General features: G+C 38.6%; 1 protein-coding gene across 7 annotated transcripts in view; it reads left to right on the top strand.

The window, feature by feature from the left end:
- Positions 1–25,318, top strand: part of PRUNE2 (prune homolog 2 with BCH domain) — a 372,059-nt gene that overhangs the window by 7,988 nt on the left and 338,753 nt on the right. For all 7 annotated transcript variants that reach the window (XM_084988095.1, XM_084988073.1, XM_084988063.1 and 4 more), the window contains exon 3: positions 14,037–14,171. In XM_084988095.1, the coding sequence (XP_084844221.1) occupies positions 14,127–14,171 (45 nt within the window). In that variant the 5' untranslated portion in view covers positions 14,037–14,126. The remainder of the gene's footprint in view (positions 1–14,036; positions 14,172–25,318) is intronic.

Below are 25,318 nucleotides of genomic sequence, written 5' to 3'. Positions count from 1 at the left end.
TTTTTTTCGCTCTTTTCCAAAGATGCTCCCTCTCTCCCCTCCATACTGGTCCATGCCTTCTGTATTCCAGTCCCCGTGTAGTCTCCTCCCTTGTTGAATGTGGGCTGGACCTGTAGAAACTCGTGGCATGTGGCAGATGTGGTGCTGTGTGACTTTTAAGCTAGATAGCAGGAGGCTTTGAAGCTTTTTGCTTGCCTCCTTAAAGTCTTCACTCTTGGGGGATACCAGCTGACCTGTAAGAAGTATGCCGAGTATCCCAAGACTGTGAGGCATTGTGAGCAAACCTAAGTCAACCATGTGAAGAGCCACGTGGAGACAGATGCGTGGTCAGCCCATAGCTCTTCCAACCATACCAGCCACTCAGACATGGTGAGTGAAGAAATCATCCTTTATGCCCAGTCTGTTAAGCTTTTAGGTAACTCTGCCAGCCCCATCTGACTGCAGCTGCTCTAGAGATTCCTAACCAAGAACCTCCCAGCTAAGCACAGAACCCACAGAAACACGAGTGATAACGATCTGTTGTTTTTAAGGCTTTACACTTTTAGATGGATTGTTACACATAGATAACCAGAACAGACGTTGTCTAGCCTCCATATCTTTCCTATATTGTTTTTTTCTGCTACATCTTGAGTGAATAAGGCTGTTGTGACCTAGCCTGGGAACCTGACCACTAGTCAGGACACAGATGCTGGGATGATGTTCCTCAGTGATCAGCAAGGAAAGTTGTGTGACATATGATTGTGTAATTAGACATTTCTATTTCAGGAAACAAATATGAGGGGATGGATACTGCTCTTCCTTAACTTCTTGGGGGTGGACAGGGGCTGGCACTGGAGGATATTTCTGCATTGGGAAGTTCCTAAATTGGGTGTTCAAAAAGAAGGAGGGCCTCTATTAGAATTTCTGTCTTAATCCTGTGATCTGTTTTGATTAAACCTAGTTGGTTTCTGTTTTTGTTTTCTTTTGTTTCATGAACAGTAGCCATTTGGTTGTATTTTCTTGGGAGGAGGACAATTAGATTAGAATCGTTTCTAAGATAAGAATAGTGCCCTCAAAATTGCTCACATTTCTGAGAATAATGGTGCCGACAGTCAGTGTTGTAGTTTGAGTCTGTTCCATTATTTTCTCCTTTCCAATAGGTAAACAAGTAACTTCACAGCGTTTGTTTTCCACCTTTCATTCCCAGATCTTCAAATATAGATTTGTCATTATAATTCATTCTCACCCTCTGGATGAGCAGTTATTTATTGGCTTTATTGTATTGTCAAGAACTTGTTTGTTTCAATAACCTGTGCTAGTTCTTTTGCAAAGTCAAGAGCTCATGGACATTGGTGTTCCCATCATGGCTCAGTGGTTAACGAATCTGATTAGCATCCAGGAGGATGCAGGTTTGATCCCTGGCCTCGCTCAGTGGGTTAAGGATCTGGCATTGCTGTGAGCTACGGTGTAGGTTGCAGACACGACTTGGATCCTGAGTTGCCGTGGCTGTGGTTGTGGTTGGTAGCTACAGCTTGGATTTGACCCCTAGCCTGGGAATCTCCATATGCTGAGGGCATGGCCCTAAAAAGCAAAAACAAACAAACAAACAAACAAAAAACAGTTCATGGACATAAAAATAGCCTCAGCCCTTTACTAAAGAAAAAATCATTTTCCTCTTAGTTTATATTAACTTCATCTTTCAGATTAAAAAAAACATAAAATCTCAAACCTCTCTAAAGACTGGGCTTCATAATATTCAGGTGCAGAGCTGGTATGAATTTTAACTGTCTCCCAACTAATCCTCCTCGTCCAGGCAGGGAAAGTATGACTGAACGTTTACTTCTTGAGTTCAATCATGCTGAAATGGACTTTGGAATCACATTAATGATTCAGTTTTGAGCTCTTGTTGTTTCGTTGGTGACCTTGGGCATGGTATTTAACCTTTATAACCTCAAATTTCTTATAGGTAATGTGGGTATAATAATAGATCCTAATATGTAGAGCCGTTTTGAAGGTTACATGAGATACTGACCCTAAAGTTTGTACAATGAATGCTTAATAAATGTTAGCCACCTATCACTCATTCAGGTGTTTTATGGGGTAGATTGCTGTTATATTTTGACTTATTGAACACTATTCTGGAAAGGTTAAAGTGCACTTATTAAAATCTCAATCTGCATGCTCTTAATATGACTCAGCTCTACTATGTCATACCTGAAGAGTTTAGGGTGTTCTTCTCAGTTTGAATACCCAGTCTCTCTCTCTTAAAATTCATTTTCCAGAGCATAATTTTGAGAAGACTACTGCTCTGATCAGAAATTTTCAGTGGCAGTTTGGAGCTGATCTCAATCAAGTGCAAACTCCTCAGCTTTGCATTCAAAGCTGGATTTGAATGCAAAGGGCCCTGGATTTACCCTTTTAGATTTTTCAGGTTCCCTTCCCAGTTGGGCCCTGGATTTATCCTTTCAGATTTTTCACGTTCCCTCTGCTCTCACCAAACAAGGGCAGTCGCATGCTTTTCCTAATACAGAGCAGCTTCCCTACCCCTCACTTTATTCACATGGTTCACTCTGTCTGAAATGTACCCCACCCTCAACTTCCACCTCCCTGAAGTCTACCTTTCAAGGAAACCCTCATTCAACAATTATTGCCTCCACAAAGCCTTGTCTTTCTTGTTTCCTGCTTGGAATCATCTTGCTCCTTTAAATATCTAGAACCTGATGTTTATGTTTCAATTATGCAACAGTCACAATCTACCTTTCTTACTAAGATGGCAAGCTTTATGAAAGTGGGGATCATTTGTTACCCATTATTATTTTTTAACCCATATTTTTATTTGCCACAGTACTTAGCCTAATCAAATCAATGCATCTCAAAATAGCTATGAAAAAGATCTAAAAAATTTGTGATCTGGAGTTCCTTTTGTGGCACTGCAGTACCTGACTAGTATCCATGAGGACACAGTTTTGATCCCTGGCTCGCTCAGTGGGTTAAGCATCCGTCCATGAGCTGCAGTGTAGGTCACAGCTGTGGCTCAGATCTGGTGTTGCTGTGGCTGGGGTGTAGGCTGGCACTTACAGCTCCGATATGACCCCTAGTCTGGGAATGTCCATATGCTGTGGGTGTGGCCCTAAAAAGACCAAAAAAAAAATGTAATCTGTTGCAAACTGTTTGTAAGATACATTAAAAATGAGAGAATTATTAGAGAAGTGAAATAAACTTATAGAAGATGAGCCAGATACATCATTATTATAGTCAATACTCAAAATTATCTCTCAAAGTGCTATAGATGTATCTAAACACTCATTTTCTCTACTTTTCTCAATGCCTAGTTGTAAGAACTCATGGACTATGTGAGATCATTGGAAAAAAAAATGTTTATCAGTTTCTTCTCCCAGTTCCTGGCACAGAACTCCTAAAACCCTTTAGTTACCTAAGTGCTTAGAACTGGGAGCAGTTTTTATTCCAATATTTAGTCTTTGACCCTGGTTCCTGATACAGGGTTCTTAAAACCGGTATAATTTCCTGGGTGACAGGAGTGTCTTTTGTTCTGATGAAGTGACTCTGGGGAGAGTTCTGAGTGGTTCCTGGATGGAGGCTGATCACTGGAAAGACCAAGCCTTGATTGGCAGCTTGGAGATTTCAGCTCCTACTCCCTCCTCCCCCAGTTCTCTAGAGAGGAAAGAGGGGCTGGAAATGAAGCCTCCATAAACCCCCAAAAGTATGGGACTGGGGAGCTTCCAGGTTGCTGAACACATTCCCATACTTAGAGAGTGACACACCCCAACTCAGCCAGGACAAAAGCTCCTGTGCTCCAGAACTCCCAGGCCTCATCCTATGTATTTCTTCATTTGGCTGTTCACTGGTATCCTTTATCATATATTTTAATAAACTGGTAAATGTAAGTGTTTCCCTGAGCTCTTTGAGCTGCCCTAGCAAATTATCAAACGAGGAGGGTCATAAGAACCTTTAGCTAGTGGTCAGAAGCACAGGTGATAACCTGGCCTTGTTATTGGTATCTGAAGTGGGTGGCAGTCTTGTGGGACTGAGCCCTTGGTCTGTGGGAGCTGATGTTGTGTCCATGTAGACAGTGTCAGAATTGAGTTAAATCGTAGGACACCAGATGTTGTCCAGAGAGTTGATGGGTGGGACAACCTCCATACATCTGGTGTGAGTGTGGTAGACATGAGAGTAAAGGAAAAACACAGGAGAAAAACTGAGTTTTCCCAACTCAAACTGGCACAAGCCCACAGGCCACACATTAAGAAGCATGACTCTAGGAGTTCCCGTCGTGGCTCAGTGGTTAACGGATCCGACTAGGAACCATGAGGTTGCGGGTTCGGTCCCTGGCCTTGCTCAGTGGGTTAACGATCCGGCGTTGCCGTGAGCTGTGGTGTAGGTCGCAGATGCGGCTCAGATCCTGCATTGCCGTGGCTGTGGCGTAGGCCGGTGGCTACAGCTCCGATTGGACCCCTAGCCTGGGAACCTCCATATGCCGCGGGAGCGGCCCAAGAAATGGCAAAAAGACAAAAAAAAAAAAAAAAAAAGAAGAAGCATGACTCTACAGATTTGCTCTGTAAACATGCCCATTAAATAAGTAAATCCATGGAACAGAGAATATTTTATTAGAACTTTTCTCCTATGATTTTCCATTTTTTTTTGTCTCAGGTCCATTCTTTAAGAATATAGGATAATTATTAATAAACTATGATGAAGTTTGCCCACATTGATTTGATGATTTCTGAATGTAATATTGAAACATTTAAACAAACAAACCCAAATAAGAATTTATTTTTGAGTAGTTCCCGTTGTGGTGTAGCAGAAATCAATCTGACTAGTATTCATGAGGATGTGGTTTTGATCTCTGGCCTTGCTCAGTGGGATGGGGATCCGGTAGTGTTGTGAGTTGTGGTGTAGATTGTAGATGCAGCTTGGATCCCGTGTTGCTGTGGCTATGGTATAGGCTAGCAGCTGTAGCTCCAATTCGATCCCTAGCCTGGGGACCTCCATGTGCCATGGGTGGTGCCCCTAAAAAAAAAAAAAAAAAGAATTTATTTTTGAAATAAAAAAGGTGGAGTGGGAAAAGTCCTATATGCCAGAAGTTCAGAGCTATTCCTCCTTGAAGAAAAAATTAAAAGTCATTTCCAGGCCTAGTGTTATGCCTTAAATCATTTCATTTCAAGAAATACCTTTTAAATTGAAGACATACATAACACAATTTCCATGGTTAGTCAGGAATTACACTGAAAGTTCATTAACTTATATCTAGGGAATTTAAGTGAACTCAAGTAAGTAAATTAAGTGCTGAGTTAATTAAGTTGTTAATTAGTTAATTAACTGTTATAGTTTTAAGTGCTGCCATTAATAAACTGACATAAATTTCAGTTTTATTTTCCTATATTTAGAAGGTCTTCATGGAACTGTATAAGCTTGAGGGCCTAATTCTTTCCACAGAGTTTTGAAGCAAATACTAACATGTTTATAAGAAGATTTTTATTATTTAGGGTTGAAGGCATTTTAAAACAATTTGTCTAATTGCCTTTTTTCTTTTGCTTCTGTAAATCAGAGGATATGCTTTTCATTTGTTTTTTTTCTTATATGAAATAGAGTATCTAAAGGAAAAAAACATGAACATACTCATAGTGCATAACCAGTTTGCTGTATGCCACTGAATTTCTTTTTGGTATTGTTTTTAGGCATGAAGGTTTTGGAAAAGTAGATTTCAGTTTTTTGCTGTAAAACAATGCATCCCCAAGTTTGGTGGCTTAAAATTATAACAATGATTTCTTTAGTCTACAGTTCTGCAAATTGGGCAGGGCTGCATGGGGACAGTGCATCTGCCCAACTTGGAGCGGATGATCCATTTCTAAGATGGCTACTACCAACCAATCAGCTGGCCCATGAAATGAAATCTGTTTGTCAATCATGGTTTAGAGTAGGAGAGCCTGGTGAGTGAAAGTCATGGATTGGCATACCACTTGAGGCTGTGCAGTTTAAAGTGTGTCAGGAAGATATGTGAGGGGGATCTGGTTGGCACATGGTGGACCATGACATGGATTACTAGGATCCATCTGACCACCTTCTCTCTCTTCCTCTTCATCCCATCAGTGCTTCATCCAGAAATGTGCTTTAGATGGAGAATATGATATTGTCAGAGAGAGATAAATTTTATTGGTATGTGCCTCAGAATTACTGTGGCTGAGTCATGCCTAGGGAGTTGGTTTGATATCTAGACTCTGGAAGCAAAATGTCCAGATTTGATCCTGATGTCATTATTACCTTTGACTAAGGCAAGTTATTTAACTTCAAGTTTCCATTTTATCAATAGTGAATTTATAAGGATTAAATGCAATAATGCATGGAAGGTATAAAGGACAGGTTCCCACCACCTTCACATCTTCTACAGTAGGGTTTTGCAAACATGAGTTCACAAATTCTTTGAAATCCTATGTACATTTTTATGCTCAAGGTCCATGACTTTCATCAGATTCTTAAAGAAGTCTGGGATTAGAACAAAAGCAAAATAAGGAAAACTTAAGGCTTTCTTATTTAGAGCAATACTTATTAAATTTTAATAAATCACTTGAAGATCTTGTCAAAGTGCTGATTCTAATCTAGTAGGTCTGGGATGGGGCCTGAGCCTCTACATCCCAAATAGGCTCCTGGTTGATGCTGATGCTGCGGATTCATGGATCACACTTTGAGAAGCCTGGGTCTGAAGTGTCTCCCCCTTTCTTTTATAGTGCTGAGAGGCACTGAAACATGGTTTATAAAGCATGACCTGTGGCTTCCAGACAGTCTGTGTTTGCTTTCTGGCTTTGACCCTTACTAATTCTATAATATTGGTCAAGCCGCTGAATTTTTCTCTGCCTCAGTTTCTTCATATCTGAAGTGGAGGAAATAATAGTAAATCTATAATAAGGTTGATATGAGGATTAAATGTGATAGAATTTATAATAGGGAGAGCACAATCTTATTCTAAGTTTATTTGTCAGTTTGAAAGTACACTCTCCGTTGCTACTGCCACATTCTTAGCTCTGTCTCATATGACCTAATATTCTCTGGATTGCCTCATGTCCAAAGTAATATCTCCCAGTTGGCTTCTTCTGAGCACTAATGATATAGGGGTTAAATAAATTTGTGAAACATAAAATATCCCTCTCTTGGGGAGATAGTGTAACAGAATACACTTGTTTGGTCCACTTTTTAGCAAACTAATTTTGTACAGACTGCAGAAGTGTTTTTTCCATCTAACTCCTAATTCACACACATAAGGCATAGTACCATAAAGTAATAACCATGGTGGAATGCTTATGAAGAGTGACAGACAAAATTAGGGTAATTCTGCAGTGTATTGCTCCAGAGCAAGTGGCTCATGCAGGTCATCTGGGGTAAAGAAAAAACTTTGCATGAGTACTGTCCACCAGCTGAGTACCTACCCTGGAGCACTTGCCTCCATGAGGGACTGGGCACTAATGAGTGCATCTGCTTACTCCTGACTTTGCCTCTGCCATATGCAGTCAGGTCCTCAGCTCACACATGAATAAGCACTGCCTACACATGCGAGATTGGGATGAGAAAGATTTTGTCATCCAGCATTACATTACACTCATGCCATAATGTTATTTCTCCTGTCAGCGAATTTTCTTTAGCACCTAATTGTCTTCTGAGAGAACATGTGGAAACAATGATTCCTTTTCCTAGGTAAATCCTTTTAAGTAAATCAAAGCTGTTTCTAAATAATGAAGCAAGAAGATATCTGTTTATTCATATATATTTTTGTGTTTTTTAAAAATGAGTTCAAGGGATTTCCCAAGAGAGTGGATTAGAAAGACCCCGAGCTCATCTCCTCCCATAGCACACCAAAATTACAACTATTTACAGAGCAACTGTTGAAGAAGACTGGAAACAACCAGAAAAGATCATCTACAACTAAAACTATAGAGAAGGAACCATGATGAATTGGGTAGGAGGGGCAGAGTCATGGTATAGTCAAGACCCACAAACAGAATAATTACAATTATAGAGGTTCTCTCCAGGGAGTGAAGACTCTGAGTCCCCACATTGGGCTCACCTAGCCTGTAGTCCTGTGCCAGGAAGATGAGACCTCAGGATGTTTGGCTATGAAGGCCAGCAGGGCTTACTTTTGTTTTTTTGTTTTCTTTTTCTTTTCTTTTCTTTTCTTTTTTTTTTTTTTTTTTTTTTTTTGTCTTTTTGCCTTTTCTAGGGCCACTCCTGTGGCATATGGAGGTTCCCAGGTTAGGGGTCTAATTGGAGCTGTAGCTGCCAGCCTGCGCCATAGCCACAGCAATGCAGGATCTGAGCCGCAACTGTGATCTACACCACAGCTCATGGCAACACCAGATCCTTAACCCACTGAGCAAGGCCAGGGGTCAAACCTGCAACCTCATGGTTCCTAGTCAGATTTGTTAACCACTGAGCCATGACAGGAATTCTAGCAGGGCTTACTTTTGGAACCCAAAGGGCTGTGGGAAATAGAGACTGCCCTCTTAATGGGCACACACAAAATTTCACATGCTCCAGAACATAAGGCAGAACAGCAATTTGAAAGAATCCTGAAGCGTACCCCACACCTGATTTTGGTGAGTCTCTGGGAGAGGCAAGAAGAAATTGGAGCTCACCCTTAGGAACATTGACACAGGCAGCAGCTGTTTTGGGGAACTCGTTTTACCACGTGGACACTGGTGCTGGCAAGTGCCATTTTGGAATCCTCTCTCCAGCTTATTAACCTCAGACCTAGTCCTGTTTCTGCCCACCAGGCTGTAAGCACGGGTACTGGAATGCCTCAGGACAAGCAACTAACTAGGTGGGGACATAGCCCCACCCACCAGAAAACCATCTTCCTTAAACTCCTTTGAGCCCATAGCCACCCCATCCATGGCACTGCCTACCAGAAGGCCTTGGAACTGGCTCTACACCCTAGTTGTGTAGGCAAAAGACCTGGGACCCCTAGGTTCCTGCAGCCAGAGGCCCCAAAACCAGCTCTATTCATCTGTGGGCAGGTACCAGCCCCAGAATCCTCTGGACCCCAGCTACTCCCACCAGATGAGATCGGGCACGTTCAGGGTGGTATGGCTGTAGGCCAGCTCCTCCCACCAGAGAGCCTGCTTTAGCTTCAGGAGCAGCCTCACCCAGTGGGTGGATACTAGCTCCAGAATAACCACAGTCCTGCAGCAGGCCAGCACCAGCCCTGGAACTGGCAAAACCCTAGCCTCATCCACCAGCAGGCCAGCACAAGCTTTGGGACATCCCAGACCCTATAGCCAGCTATCTCAGGAACCAGCCCCACCCACCAGCAGTCCAACACCAGCTCTAGGATCTCTGGGTCCTGCAGCTAGACCTCAGGACATGGCTCTGCCTGCCTGTGGGGCAGCACTAGCCTTGGGATTCCCTGGGTTTCCATGGTTAGCTGCCTTTTGACCTGGCCCTGGCAAGCAGAGGCCAGTAGCCTCCACGCAAGGCAGGGACCAGCAACCAGCTAAACTGAGGGCCAGCTGCACCTACCAGACTGCCTACAGTAGTCATCCTGTGACACAGAATGACCCATCCCAGCCACATAGGGAGAACTCCAAGAGCATATAGGTCTGGTGATTATAAGGAGTGCACTCCTGGGATGCAAAGACCACTGCTCCAAGATCAGGAAGTATAACCAACTCACCAGATACATAGAAATAAAAACAGCATATTAGGCAAAATAAGGTGACAGAGGAACATATTTCAAAAAAGTATTTTTTTCCCATTGTAGCTGGTTTACAGTAAAAAAAAAAAAAATTTTTTTTAAAAGAAAAAAAAAGCAAAAAAAAAAAAAATTCACAATACCTAACAAGCATCTTTTCTTTTTTACAAAGTGAAAAGACATGTTTATGGTTTTGATTACCCACTCAAAGGCAATAAATTTAAAATTTAAAAAAAAGAAAAAAAGGAAAAAGATAAACCCCAGAAGAGCTAAGTGAAGTGGAGATAGGCAATCTGCTTGGGAAAAAAGTTCAAGGTAATGCTTATAAAGATGATCAGAGAACTTGGGAGAAGAATGGATGAACAGAGAAAGAAGTTAGAAGGTTTTAATAAAAAGTTAGAAAATGTATATCAAAAACAACCAAACACAAGGAATACAATAGCTAAAATGAAAAATACTGGAAGGAATCAAGACCAGACTAAATGATACAATGGATCAGTGATCTGAAAGATAGAGTAGTGGAAATTACTAAGGCTGAACAACAACAACAAAAAAGAATAAAAAATAAATGAGGATAATTTAAGAGACTTCTAGGACAATTCCAAGCATACTAACATTCACATTATGGGGTTTCTAGAAGGAGAAAAGAGAGAGAATGGGGCAGAGAACATATTTAAAAACATAATAGCTGAAAATGTCCCTAACCTGAGACAGGAAACAGACATCCAAGTCCAGAAAGCACAGAGAGTCCCCAAAATAATTAAACCCAAAGAAGATCACACCAAGACACAGTGTAATTAAAATAGCAAAAACTAAAGATAAGTAAAGAATATTAAAAGCAGAAAGGGGAACACAATAGCAGCAGTTACATACACAAGAACTCCCATAAGGCTATCAGCTGACTTTTCAGCACCAACTCTGAAGGCCAGAAAGGAATGACAAAATATATTTAAAGTGATGAAAGAGAAAAACCTACAACAAAGAATATTGTACCTAGAAAAGCTCTCATTCAGATTTGATGGAGAGATAAAAACACTTTTACAGACAGGCAAAAGTAAAAGAGTTGAGTACCACCAAACCAACTTTACAAGAAATGTTAAAGGGACTTACCTAAACAAGAAAGAAAATACCTCAACTAGACGCTTGAAAATTATGAAAGGAAAAAGATTATCAAGAAAGGAAAATATACAATAAAGGTAGTAAATGAACCATATACAATGCCAGTAGCAAGATAAAAAGATGGAAGTAGTAAAATCATGTATATCAAGAAGGCAGTTAAGGGATACACCATACAGATAAATGTAAAATATGGTTTCAGAAACAGTAATTGTGAGGGGAGGAGAGTACAAATGCAACGTTTTAAAAAATGCATTTGAAATTGAAGAGATTAGCAATTTAAAATGTGTGTGTGTGTGTGTGTGTGTGTATGTATATATGTGTGTGTGTGTGTGTATATATATATATATATATATATATATATATATATATATATATATACCTCATAGTAACCACAGACCAAAAATCTGTAAATAGGTAGACACATAAAAAGGAAATTGGACTCCAAACATAACACTAAAGATAGTCATTGGATCATAAGGGAAGAGAACAAAAGAACAAGAAAGGAGCAAAAAGGAACTTCAAAATAGCCCCAAACAATTAACAAAATAACTTTAAGTACATACATCCTTTAAATGTGAATTGACAAAATACTCCAATCAAAAGACATAGAGTGACTGAATGGATACCAAAATAAAACCTATATATATGCTGCTACAAGAGACTCACTTCAGATTTAAAGGCACATAGAAACTGAAAATGAGAAGATAGAAAAAGAAAACCAGAGTAGCAATACTTATATCAGACAAAATAGACTTTAATATAAAGACTGTTACAAGAGACAAAGAAGGATACTATGTAATGATCAAGAGATCAATCTAAGAATAATACGATATAACAATTATAAATATATACGCACCCAACATAAAACCACTTAAATATGTAAAGCATATATTAACAGACATAAAGGGAGAAATTTACAGTAATGTAATAATAGTAGGGGATTTTAACACTCCATTTAAATTAATGGACATATCATCTAGACAGAAAATCAATAAGGAAACATTGGCCTTAAATGACAAATTAGACCAAATTAATAGATATATAAAAAATATTCCATCCAAAAGCAGCAAATGGAACATTCTTTTCAGGTGCACATGAAACATTCTTCAGGGCAGATCACATGCTAGGCTACAAAACAAGCCCTGGTAAATTTAAGAAAATTGAGATCATATCAAGCATCTTTTCTGATCTAAATGCTATGAAAGTAGAAACCATCTTTAAGAAAATATTTGCAAAACCCACAAACACATGGAGTCTAAACAATTTGGTCCTAAACAACCAGTGGATCAGTGAAGAAATAAAAGAGAGAACCAAAATATTTTTTGGATCTGTCTCCTAAGGCAAAAGAAATAAAAGCAAAAATAAACAAGAGATGAGTGAAAACAAAAACACAATGATCCAAAAACTATAGGATGTAGCAAAAGCAGTTCTAAGAGGAAAGTTTATAGTGATATATGCTTACCTCAGGAAATAAGAAAAATCTCAAAAAACCTAATCTTATACCTAGAGAGACTGGAAAAAGAGGAGCGAACAAAACTCAAAGCTAGTAGAAGGAAAAGAATTGTAAAGATCAGAGCAGAAACAAATGAGAGTAAAAAAATAGAAAAGATCAATGAACTTAAGAGCTAGTTCTTTGAAAAGATAATCAATTTTGATAAATCTTTAGCCATACTTATGAAGAAAAAAAGAAGACCTAATCAATAAAATCAGAAATAAAAAAGAAGCAAACACCACTGCAGAAATATAAAGGTCATAAGCAATTACTTCGAACAATTATATGCGAATAAAATGAACAACCTAGAAGAAAATGGACAAATTCTTAGAAATGTATGATTGCCCAAGATTGAACCAGGAAGAAATAGAAAATATGAACAGACAAATTACCAGTAAAGAAATTGAATCAGTAAACACACACACACACACAACAAGGTCAAGAAGCAGATGGCTTCATGAGTGAATTTTACAAAATATTAGGGAGGAGTTAGCATATGTCCTTTTCAAACTATTCCAAAACTTGCAAAGAAAAGAATGCTTTTGAACTCATTCTGTGAGGCCACCATCACCCTGATACCAAAACCAACAAAGATATCACAAAAAAGAAAATTATAGACCCATATCACTGATGAACATATATGCAACAATCCTCTACGAAATAGCAAATCAATTCCAATAATACATTAAATAGATCATATACCATGATCAAATGAGATTTATCCCGGGAATGGAAGTATAGTTCAATACCTGCAAATCAATTGATATGATACATCATATTAACAAATTGAAGAATAAAAACCATATGTTGCCAAGGGGGAAGAGGGGATGAGAGTGACTGGGAGCTTGGGGTAAATAGATGCAGAATGTTGTCTTCAGAATGGATTAGCAATGAGATCCTGCTGTTTAGCACTGGGAACTCTGTCTAGTCACTTATGATGGAACATGTAATGTGAGAAAAAAGAATTTATACATATAAGTGTAACTGGGTCACCAATGCTGTACAGTAGAAAAAATATATGTATAAATAAATGATAAAAAAAACCCATATGATCATCTCAACAGATGCTAAAAAACTTTTGACAAATTCAACATCCATTTATGATAAAAATTCTCAACAAAATGAATATAGAAGGAACCTACCTCAACATAATAAAAGCTGTATATGACAAAGCCACAGCTAACATACTGTCAACAGTAAAAACTGAAAGCATTTCCTTGAAGATCAGGAATGACACAAGAATGCCCACTCTTACCACTTTTATTTAATATAGTATTGGAAGTCCTAACCATAGCAATTAGGGAAGAAGAAGAAATAAAAGAAATCCGCATTGGAAAGGAAGAAGTAAAACTGTCAGTTTGCAAATGACATGATATGATACACAGACAGTCCTAAATAAGCCACTAAGAAACTACTAAGGTTTATCAGTGAATTTGGTAAAGTTGCAGGATGCAAAATAATACACAGAAATCTGTTGCAGTTCTGCATATTAACAGTGAACTATCAGAAAGAACAATTAAGGAAGCAATCACAGTCACACATCAAAAAAGAATAAAATATTTAGGAATAAACTTAACTGAAAGACCTATACTCTGAAAACTAGAAAACATTGATGAATGAATCTGAAAATGATGTAAAGAAATGGAAAGATATCGCATGCTCTTAATATTGTTAAAATGTCCATACTACTCAAATCTGCATATTTAATGTGATCCCTGTTAAAATACCCATGACATTTTTTTTCCACAGAACTGGAACAAATAATCCTAAAATTTGTATGGAACTTCAAAAGACTGAGTTGCCCAAGCAATCTTGAGAAAAAAGAACAAAGCTGGAGATATGCTCCCCAATTTCTCAATATGCAATGCTACAGTCATCAAAACGGTATGTAACTGACAGAAAAACACTCTGATCAGTGGAACAGAATAGAGAGCCTAGGAGTTTCCATTGTGGCGCAGCAGAAACAAATCTGACTAGCATCCATGAGGTCGCAGGTTCAATCCCAGTGGGTTATGGATTCAGTGTTGCCATGAGCTGTGGTATATGTAGGTTGCAGATGCAGCTCAGATCTGGTGTTGCTGTGGCTGTGGCGTAGGCCAGTGGCTATAGCTCTGATTCGATCCCTAGCCTGGGAACCTCTATATGCCATGGGTGTGGCCCTAAAAAGACAAAAAAAAAAAAAAAAAAAACAAAAACAACCTAAAAATGAATAAACCCACCCATTTACGGTCAATCTATGACAAAGGAGGCAAGAAGAATCGAGAAAAGATAGTCTCTTCAGTAAGTGGTGCTGGGAAAACTGGATAGCTACATGGAAAAAAAATGAGATTAGAACATTTCCTCACACTATATACAAAAATAAACTCAAAACAGAGAAAAGACCTAAATGCAAGACTGGAAACTATAGAATTCCTAGGAAAAAATCTAGGTAGAACACTCTTTGACATAAATTGTAATAATATTTTTCTGGGATCTGTCTCCTAAGACAAAAGAAATAAAAGCAAAAATTAACAAATGGAGCCTAATTTTACTTAAAAACTTTTGTACAAACCTTTGACAAAATGAAAAGATAACCTATTGAATGGGAGAAAATATTTGCAAATGATATGACTGGTAAGGAGTTAATATCCAAAAAGTTAATTTTGGAGTTAATATCCAAAAATATACAAATATCTCATACAACTCAGTATTAAGCAAACAACTTGCTCAAAAAAAAAAAAGCAGAAGACCTGTTAGATATTTTTCTGAAGAAGTTAAAACAGATGGGCAACATGTACATGAAAATACACTTAACATTGTTAATCATCAGAGAAATGAAACTCAAAACCACAATGAGATATTAACTCACATCTGTCAAAATGGCTGTTCTCAACAAAACTGCAGCTAGCAAATACTGGTGATGATGTGGAGAAAAGGGAACCCTTGTATGTGGTTGCTGGGAATGTAAATTGGTGTGGCCACTGTAGAAAACAGTGTGGGGTTTCCTAAAAAAAAAAAAAAACAAACTAAAAATAGAACTACTATATTATCCATCAATTCTACTCCTAAGTATAATACAAAGACAATGAAAACACTAGTTTGAAAAGATACGTGCACTCCAGTGTTCATAACAGCATTATTTCAGTTGCCAAGATATGGAAGCATTATAAGTGTCCAATAACAGAGGAATGGATCAAGAAGATGTGGTACACACACACACACACACACACACACACACACACACACGCATACACACACACACAGAGGAATACCACTTAGCCATAAAAAGAAATGAAAATTTTACCATTTGCAAGAACATGGATGGAACAGGAGTGTATTATGCTTAGTAATTTAAATCAGATAAAGATAAATATTGTATATTATTTCTTATATATGGAATCTAAAAAAACAAACTAGGAAATATAACAGATACAGAGGACAAACTAGTCATTACCAGTAGGGAGAGTGAAAGGGGGAGAGAAAAGATGGAGGATTAAGAGGTACAGAATACAATGTATAAAATAAATACATTGGATATTGTACAGCATAGGGAATATACCCAATATTTTATAATAACTATAAATGGAGTAGAAGCTGTAAAAATTTGCATCACTAAGTTGTACACCTGAAACTAATGTAATATTGCTAATCAGCTTCTCCTCAATAAAAAAAATTTACGTGAACAGAATGGGTCTAATTGAAAAATTGAAAGAACAGATTAAAGTTTAAGATTTGACTAGTACAGATTTTTTTCTTTCAACATCAACTTCACTGAGGTACGCTGACATTAAAAAATGCACAAATTTTAAATGCATAGTTGACTAAGTTTTGACATGTTTGTGTGCCGGTGTAGCTAGTACCATGGTTGACATACAGAACATTTCTATCACCCCAAAAGGTTTGCTTGTGCCCATTTGAACTTTCTCTTGCTCCAGGTAACTACTGATTTGATTTCTTCTTCTTCTTTTTTTTTTTGTTCTTTTAGGGCTGCACTTGCGGCATATGAAGTTTCCCAGGCTAGGGAGTCAAATCATAGCTGCTGTTGCTGGCCTATGCCACAGTCACAGCAATGCCAGATCTGAGCCGGAAATGCTGGATCCTTAACCCACTGAACAAGGCCAGGGATTGAACCTGGATTCTCAGGGATACTAGTCAGATTCGTTTCTGCTGAGCCACTATGGGAACTCCTGATTTCTATCATCATAGATGTGTCTTTTCTGGAACTATCCTGCAAATGAATCTTATGAATAAATGATGTCTGGCTTGTTTTGCTCAATTCTCATTTGAGAGTCATCATTTTTGTTATATATAACACTAGTATCAGTAGCAGAACCTTTTTTAAAAAAAGTGTTTCATTCTGTCAAAATGATCCTTATACACACGTGATAAATCAATATTATGTATACTTTGAAACATGTTTTTATTTATTTTTTTAACATAGACCAACTCCTAGGTTGAGAATACTGCTAAATGCTGACCTATTTGAGTAGTTAACGAGTATTTTGTAATTGTGGGGGCTGTGTGGGGAAGCGGTGAGATCGTGGCCATAATGATAGCCCTGTCACTCACCCTATCACTCATTTGAAATCTGAGCAAGTTCTATAGGGCTGGCTTTCTCCATTTGTACTAGCCTTTGCTACACTAGTCTCCTACACCCACTATGGGACTGACACACTCGTCTGGGGTATGGTCACTGAGCTGTGGAGCCAGCAGAGGGAGCAGGAGTCAACAGAAATGAAAGAACTTTGTCAGCACCTTGAACCAGCCTCTGTGATTCGCCATCTTCGGCACAGGCCTGTTCTAGAGCTCAGCAAGATCTGTGGTGCACCAGTTTTTAAAGTGACTTATGGCTCTGGATATGATTTCTTAACGGTATTTCTCTGACTAGGTGAGATTGTAGTTTTTATAAAAAATTTTAAATATAAGAGATTTTATTGCAAATGCAAGGGGGCTAAACAAATAAGAGACCTCTGTGTGATTTTACAAGCAAATAAGATTCTCATTTAAAACTTATGTAAAGTAACATCTAAAACACTATAATTTAATGATTGTTATCCTAAAGAATTGTAAAAAAAAATGTTAAAAGTAGACTCTTCAGAGTTTACTCTTCAAGGAAAAAAAGAAACAAAAAAATTTGATAGAGTCAGAAATAGAGTACATAAAATTCTCAAAAATAAAATATTTTATAGCATACCATTGTCTGAAAATAGTATTGAGTTTTGTTTGTTTTTGCTTCTTAGGGCCGCAATGTGGCATATGGAAATTCCAGGCTAGGGGTCGAATCAGAGCTATAGCTGCTGGCCTACTCCACAACTACAGCAATGCGGGATCCAAACCAGATGTGCGACCTACACCACAGCTCATGACAATGCCAGATCATTAAACTCACTGAGTAAGGCCAGGGATCGAACCCGAGTCCTCATGGATACTAGTCAGGTTCAATACCGCTGGGCTGCAATGGGAACTCAGTATTGAGTTTTTAAAAGCAGTTAGCGTATTTCACTCTGAGGCCACATCTGCATAAGTGCAGTTAAATGCACACTTCATGCTATGAAATTCCCTTCATGTACCATGTCTGCACCTTCAGCTCAGAATTGTTTCTCCTCTTTTCACTTTGCTTCTATAAACATAACTGATGATGCATGTAATATTTATAGTCTTGGGAATTCCCTTCGTGGCTCAGCAGTTAACAAACCTGACTAGGATCCATGAGGTTTTGGGTTTGATCCCTGGCCTTGCTCAGTGGGTTAAGGATTTGGCGTTGCCATGAGCTGTGGTGTAAGTCGCAGACGTGGCTTGGATCCTGCATTGCTGTGGCTGTGGAGTAGGCTGGCAGCCATAGCTCCAATTTGACCCCTAGCCTGGGAACTTCCACATGCTGCAGGTGCAGCCCTAAAATAAAATAAAATAAAATAAAATAAAAGCAAATAAAAATAAAAAATATATAGTCTTATTTTTGCTTACCAAATTCTTCTCATCATAATATTGAACAACCCCAAATCAGAGAGGGGAATTAGGTTGGACATGGGTTGCTGGGAAATATTCTGCAGGCTTTTGAACACCCCACCCATCTCTCCTACTACAAAAATTGTTTTGAAGTAACTTCTTTGTTGAAGACTTTTGTAATGTTCAAATGAACTCTTTAATATGACACTTATGATTAAGAAAGTTAAATATGTGATAACTGGCATTTTTCAGGTAAAATTAGGACACTACCAAAAAGGGCAAGTTATAAAAAGCAAACTCTTGCTGAGACTCTTAGGAGAAGCAGAAGAAAGGGGGTGAGAGTGAGAAGGAAGTGAAGTGAAGGGTGGAAATTAAGGGAGACCTGTGTAGTTATAGAGACATCCTTTATCTGTCTGGTATCTGAAAACCTCCTTTCACTTGTTGAAAAGCTATCTGGTGAACCTCTGTAGAAAAGAGGAATCTGATGTTATTTTAACTAGCCCATACCACAGGGAAAGGAGGAAGCATCCCAACTATTTTTATTAGGCCAGTATAACACTGATCTAAAGACCTGACCAAGAGGGCACAAGAAAGAAAACCAGACTAACCTCACTTAAAATCATTGATGCAAAATCCTAATTAAAACACTAGCAAAATAGATTCCAAAAGTACATTATGAGAAAATACACCATGGCTAAAGAAGTTTATTCTAAATGTTAAGGGATAGTTTAATATTAGGAAGTCTATAAAAAACTTAATCACATTCAAATGCAGAGAAGGGTGTGATAGAAAACAGGCTGGGTGGTTTTAAGACAGAACTGCAGGGTCGGAAAGCAGGTCAGTGGTTGCCAGGGGATGCGGTTGGGGAATGCTTCACTAGAAAGGAGCAACACAAGGGAATTTTGGGGGTGTTGGAACCATTTTGTTTCTCGATTATAGTGGTGGATACATGCCTGTTTGCATTTTTCTGTAGAACATTACATCAAAAATGAATTTTATTGTATGTAAAAACAAATATTTAAAAAATAAATTAAAAATAAAACCAGAAAAAATCCTACTGTAACATAGCCAGTAAAGCCAGTGATTGACTAGTTAAGAAGGTGAAATGACTGTAATACATCCAGTTTTCTGAACTGTGAGGTGGAGCTAATACAGATACCTCCTCCCTAGCGTTATGATATTCTGTTTTACACAACATCTGGCACGGAGTAAATTCTCAATAAATATTAACCGTTATTAGTAGTAAATTGTAGTCATGAAGCACACAAACCCTGGAGCAAAATGCCTGGGTTCAAGTTCTGCTTCACTCACTTCCTAGTGGTGTGGTCTTAGGTAAGTCATTTTACTTCTGCTCCTCTGATTTCTCTTATTTAAAAATGTGGATAGGGGAGTTCCCGTCGTGGTGCAGTGGTTAATGAATCCGACTAGGAACCATGAGGTTGCGGGTTCGATCCCTGCCCTTGCTCAGTGGGTTAACGATCCGGCGTTGCTGTGAGCTGTGGTGTAGGTTGCAGACGCAGCTCAGATCTTGCATTGCTGTGGCTCTGGTGTAGGCCGGCAGCTACTGCTCCGGTTCGACCCCTAGCCTGGGAACCTCCATATGCCGCGGGAGGGGCCCTAGAAATGGCAAAAAGACAAAAAAAAAAAAAAGTGGATAAACATGATGGAAGGTAATAGGAGCAAAAGAATGTGTGTGTGTATATATATATCACTATATATATGACTGGGTCACTTTGCTGTACAGCAGAAATTGACAGAAAATTGTAAATCAACTATTAGTAAAAAAACTTTTTTAAAATGTGGATAATGACAGTACCACCTCAGAGGGTTTACTGTGAGGGTTAACTGAGTTAATCATGATACAGTGCCTGGAACAGGGCCTGGCGCTGCACTGTAAAGGGAGAAACACTCAAAGCTCCTGTGAGTTCAGAAGGAAAATGAAGAGAGCTGGGTATGGTTGCATGAGTGTGTGCGTGTGTGTGTGTGTGTGTGTGTGTGTGTGTAGCAGTCGTTGGTCTTGGCCTTGGTTTTATCTAAGTGAATTGTACAAGTAGAGTGAATGGAAAAAAGGGCAAGAAGAGGCAGGTCTTAAAAATTTCTCAGGTAGGCCTTTCAAGAACAGTTTCCGCCTGTGGCAGAGACTGGGTATAGGGCCTGGATAGAAACAGATCTTGATTCTCCAGAGACCAAGGAAGTTAAGACAAAGAAGATAACTTGCAACATTAGTATGGTGTCAAAGGCAGGGTGAAATTTTCATTAAAGGAATGTGAAAGTTTCAAAGCAAAGTGGGTCATGAGAAAAGAACTGGAGAGACCCAGAGTCTCTGTTTAATGAAATGAACCTCTTCTGCAGCTAATTGAATAAAGAGGGAGGTTTCTTTGTGTTTGCACGACTGCAGTTATTGCGCTAGCCTCTCCAGATAACTCCAGCAAATGCATTGCCTGTGTCCACCACAGAAGTGAGAGAGGACTGGTCAGCAAATACCAGTGACTCTGAGTTGACACCCTTTCCTTGGTGGCTGGTAGTGGTCACATGGAGCTGGTGAGCCCCCCGGCCCCTTCTTGGATCTTTATCACTGACCTCATTTCTAAGGATCGCATAAGTCCTCAGAATATGGGGGAAAGAATACTGTTTAGTGAATTGAGAAAATTTTTTATCAGTGTGTAAGTGAAAAATGTAGAATAGGAAACTCTGTAACTGGACCTAATTTGGTCAAACAAATGCACTGACAAATGACTGGAATGAAACACTTTTAAATGGTAAAGGATAGTTGTCTCTTGGTGAGGATTATAAACACCATGCTTTTCTTTATATTTTATATCTTTAGCATTTTCAGTAATGAAAATGTTTTACTTTTGTGATTAGAAAAAAAGAAATAACAATTAGCTTGAAAGAAAAGTTTCCTTTCCAAGTTCACAGCCGCACATGTTGTTCAGCAGCACATGTTTTTTTGCCATTTAGTATGTAAAGGGCAATAGACACTTTAATTGCTGGCTGCATTCTCTAACCTCTAGATGAAGCTCACAGCTTCTCAATCTTATTTCAGTTCCAAGAAGGAGAATCTCTGATGTAGGTCTAAGACATAGTGGGGTCCTCAGAAACTCAGCATGAGCCATAGTGGTTGGAGCTTGAGTGGGAGTGATATAGGCATTCAAAGCTCTTTCTCTCCGTGATATGCTTCTTTTGGACCATTTTCTGTCACTCCTCTTGCTTTCCTCTCTCAGCTGCTGTAAAAAGATGGTGTTTATAATAGTTAATTAGGGCTTCCATAACAAAGTACCACAGGCTAGGTGGCTTAACAACTGAAATTTTATTTTCTCACAATTCTGGAGGCTGGAAGTCTGAGATCCAGGTGTCAGCAGGATGTTTCTTCTGAGGCCTCTTTCCCTGGCTTGCAGGTGGTTGGCTTCTCTCTCTATCTTCACATGGTCTTTCTTCTGTGTGCATGTCCTAATTTGCTCTTCTTTTAAGAATACTAGTCATATTGGATCTGGGCCAATCCTAATGACCTCATTTTACTTTAATTACCTATTTAAAGGTCCTATGTCCAAAACCCAGTCACATTCTGAGGTACTGACTGTTAGGACTACCACATAAGTGTTGGAGGGACAAAACTCAGCCCGTAAAAGGGTTCAAATTGTTTCTTTCTTAGGAGACCATGTCTCTGCTTATTGAGTCAGGAAAGAACCAATGTAGGGCTTAAGGAAGGAAAAAAATAGGAGAAGCAGCTGCTTAAATTTCCTAGATTTATTAAAGCCCACCAGATTAAGAAACTAGAGAAGAATTTGATTTATCTGAGCCCAAATCTGTATTTGTCCAGAGTCTATTCTGGACACATAACCCTCTTAGATCTGTGACCACATTGAGGCTATTTCAGGTTTTGAAATCTTGGTTGTCTCTTCCTTGGGGACATAACTAATATATCGAGTTGAATTTATCACCACATTATTGGATGTTTCTATAAAGAAAAGCAAATTTGAGAACAGATGTGTTGGAATCATATTCAGTAAATGAATGGGTATCAAGAGGTGGAATGGTATAAGAGTGTTCCACTCTAGTAATATTACCTCCAGGGTTCGGTCTATATTGCCACTCTCTACAAAAAATGAGAAGAAGCATTCTAAGCATCTCATGTGGAATTTTAAGGCAATGAAATGAAATGAAAGAGATTATCCCTCTGCCTAAGGAATAAACAAACGTCCGTAGAAAGTATTCCGACTGCTTCTCAGTCACAAAGATGAACCCCGAAAGTTTTGCAGTATGGAACTGGTTTCCTTGACCTGTGGAAGAGACAGCTCAGGTCTATGAATTTTGCCTTTGCCCAACCAGTAGATGGTGCCATTTTTCTAGGAAATTGAGCCAGATTCATTTTTTGAACTGCCTTCAGTATGCTATGTGGGTAGTGTGCTCACAGCATATTTCTTCGAGTGCTTATGTATAACCAGTTTCTGTTCTAGAAATTTTTGGTCGTCTTAACTGGAGTTAAACAAACTGAAATCTTCAAGCTTCTTGGTTTAAGTTAAAACTTTTATTTTTCAAACATGGGGATAATTAGAAAAAAAAATCTTCTTACAGATATGTATTTTGGGATTTTATGCTTTCTTCTTCTCCTGCACCTCCCAGCCTCTTTCCCACTCATCTTGCTCCAATATACTAGGCAGCACTATCTCTTCTTATCTTGCCTTTTGAAAGATCTGCTCACTGCCTGGTTGGTTTACTTAATTCACTAGTAAAAATTTTGTCTTTTGAGGAATGAATAGTTCTGAATATGTAGCTAGGATTTATCTTTTTAACTATTACCACTTTTATTCAAAAATTTTAATGAAAAATTTCAAACATACAGAATATCTTAAAGACCAGTGTAATAGGTATCATAAAGCATATCCAGTACTTAGCTTCAGCAATTACTAACATGACAGATTCAACCATTATTAACATAGTTCCATTTTTCTTAATGTACAAAAGTATATACTAAGAAGTTGGTTGCAGACATTGACACATCAGCCCTAAATATTCAGCATGTAACTCCTAAGACTATTCTTCTAACTGCTAATCACACCTAAGAAATATAATTATACTTAAGAAAATTGACAATAATAATTTCTAAGATTACCTAGTACCTAGTCCCTATTCAACTTTCCCTGTTTATTCCCTGTATATCTTTTGTAACAAGTTTTGTTCAACTGGATCCAATCAAGGCTCATACACTGCAATTGGCCATTTTGTTTGTTTAGTCTCTTTTAGTCATTCCATCCTTCTACTTCAGACAGTACTTTTTTTTTTAACAGACTAGGCCTATTGTCATTTAGAATGTCCCACATTCTGTATTTGTCTGATTGTTTCTCCATTGAGTTGTTTCTAACCTGCTTCCCTTAGAAATCAAAGCCTGAGGGAAAGAATTTTATGCTTAAAATTTATTAGGAAGTGCAACTTAAGGGAGCAGTAGTGGATGGGACATAAGGCAGCTGAGGAGGGTAAATCAATTTGAAGATGTGTTGCTAAACTGCCCACTACCTGGTGTCAAGCATGATGACTACTTTATCTTGTGGAATCATTTGAGAGAGCATGTAAATGATTATTTCTCAAGATAATCTGTCTGGAGGAGAAAGGATGAAGAACTTACCCACTGGCTTTCATATTCCACTGATGCAATATTTATGTTTACCCTATGGCGTGGGTTTTTGTTTTTGTTTTTGTTTTTCCTTTTTACAGTCACACCTGCAGTGTATGGCAGTTCCTAGGCTAGGGGTCAAATCAGAGCTGCAGCAACTGGCCCACACCACAGCCATAACCACACCAGATCTGAGGCGTGTCTGTGACCTATGCCATAGCTTGTGACAATGCTGGATCCTTAACCCACTGAGCAAGGCCAGGGATCAAACCCATATCCTCACGTACGCTATGTTGGTTCTTAACCCAGTGAGCCACAATGGGAGCTCCTCCCATTGAACGTTAAGTCCTTCCTCCTTCCAGTTTGTGAGTAAGCCCAGAGCTGGTTGTCGGAATTTCAAACCTCTCCCTACCTGGAAGCCCTGGGATAAGAAGCTGCACTTTGAGGTGGTGCCCATATAGAGTTTATCAGAGCCCAGGCCTGAGTTAGTCTCTGCAACGATGGCTGAAACAAAACAAAATGGCCCTGGAGACAGCTGAGGCCGAGAGGATCTGAAGTGGTGCAGAGTAGTATTTGACAGAGTTTCTTTTAATTAGTTCCTCTATCCTCTGTAATTTCTGTAAACTGGAAGTCAGATCTAAAAGCTTGATGAGACTCATAAGTGATGTTCTTCATATTGCATCACATCAGAAGATACAAAATGGCAGATTATCCCACATCAGTGATGCACTAGATCTCTTCATTGTAAAGATCTGTCTTCCCTTCTGCAATTAGCAAGCATTCTGTGGGGTGGTATATGACACTGTCTTTTCCCTAGCAATCTTTTATGGGTTTTTTTTGGATATTGTGTTATATGAACTATTTATGAATTTCGGATATTAACCCCTTATCATATCATTTGCAAATATTTTCTCACATTCAGTAAGATATCTTTTCATTTTGTCAGTGGTTTCCTTTGCTATGCAAAAGCTTTAAGTTTAATTAGTCCCATTTGTTTATTTTTGCTTTTATTTTTTTCCCTTAGAAGACAAATCCCCCAAAAAATAATACTATGATTTATGTCAAAGGATGTTCTGTCTGTGTTCTCTTCTAGGAGTTTTATGGTTTCACGGTTTATATTTAAGTCTTTAATCCACTTTGAGTTTATTTTTGTATATGATGTTAGGAAATGTTCCAATCTCATTCTTTTCCATGTAGCTGTAGTTCTCCTAGCACCACTTATTGCAGAGCCTGTCTTTTCTTCATTGTATATTCTTACCTCCCTTGTCACAGATTAATTGACCATAAGCATGGGTTTATTTCTGGGCTTTCTATCCTGTTCCATTGATCTGTGTGTCTGTCTTTATGACAGTACCATAGTGTTTTGATGACTATGTCAAACTTTATTCTGCAACTTTACTGAATTAATTTATGAGTTCTAACAGTATTTTTGGTGGAGACTTTGGGGTTTTTTATGTATAGTATTTTGTCATCTGCAAATACTGATAGTTTTACT

The sequence above is a fragment of the Sus scrofa genome, chromosome 1 (genome assembly GCF_054392235.1).
Source record: "Sus scrofa isolate SSC_HxYL_T2T_F1_AM1 chromosome 1, Sscrofa_HxYL_maternal_Yorkshire_Landrace_v2.0, whole genome shotgun sequence".
Lineage (NCBI taxonomy): Eukaryota > Metazoa > Chordata > Mammalia > Artiodactyla > Suidae > Sus > Sus scrofa.
The sequence above is the reverse complement of the archived record's forward strand: the minus strand, read 5'-3'. Positions and strand labels throughout refer to the sequence as shown.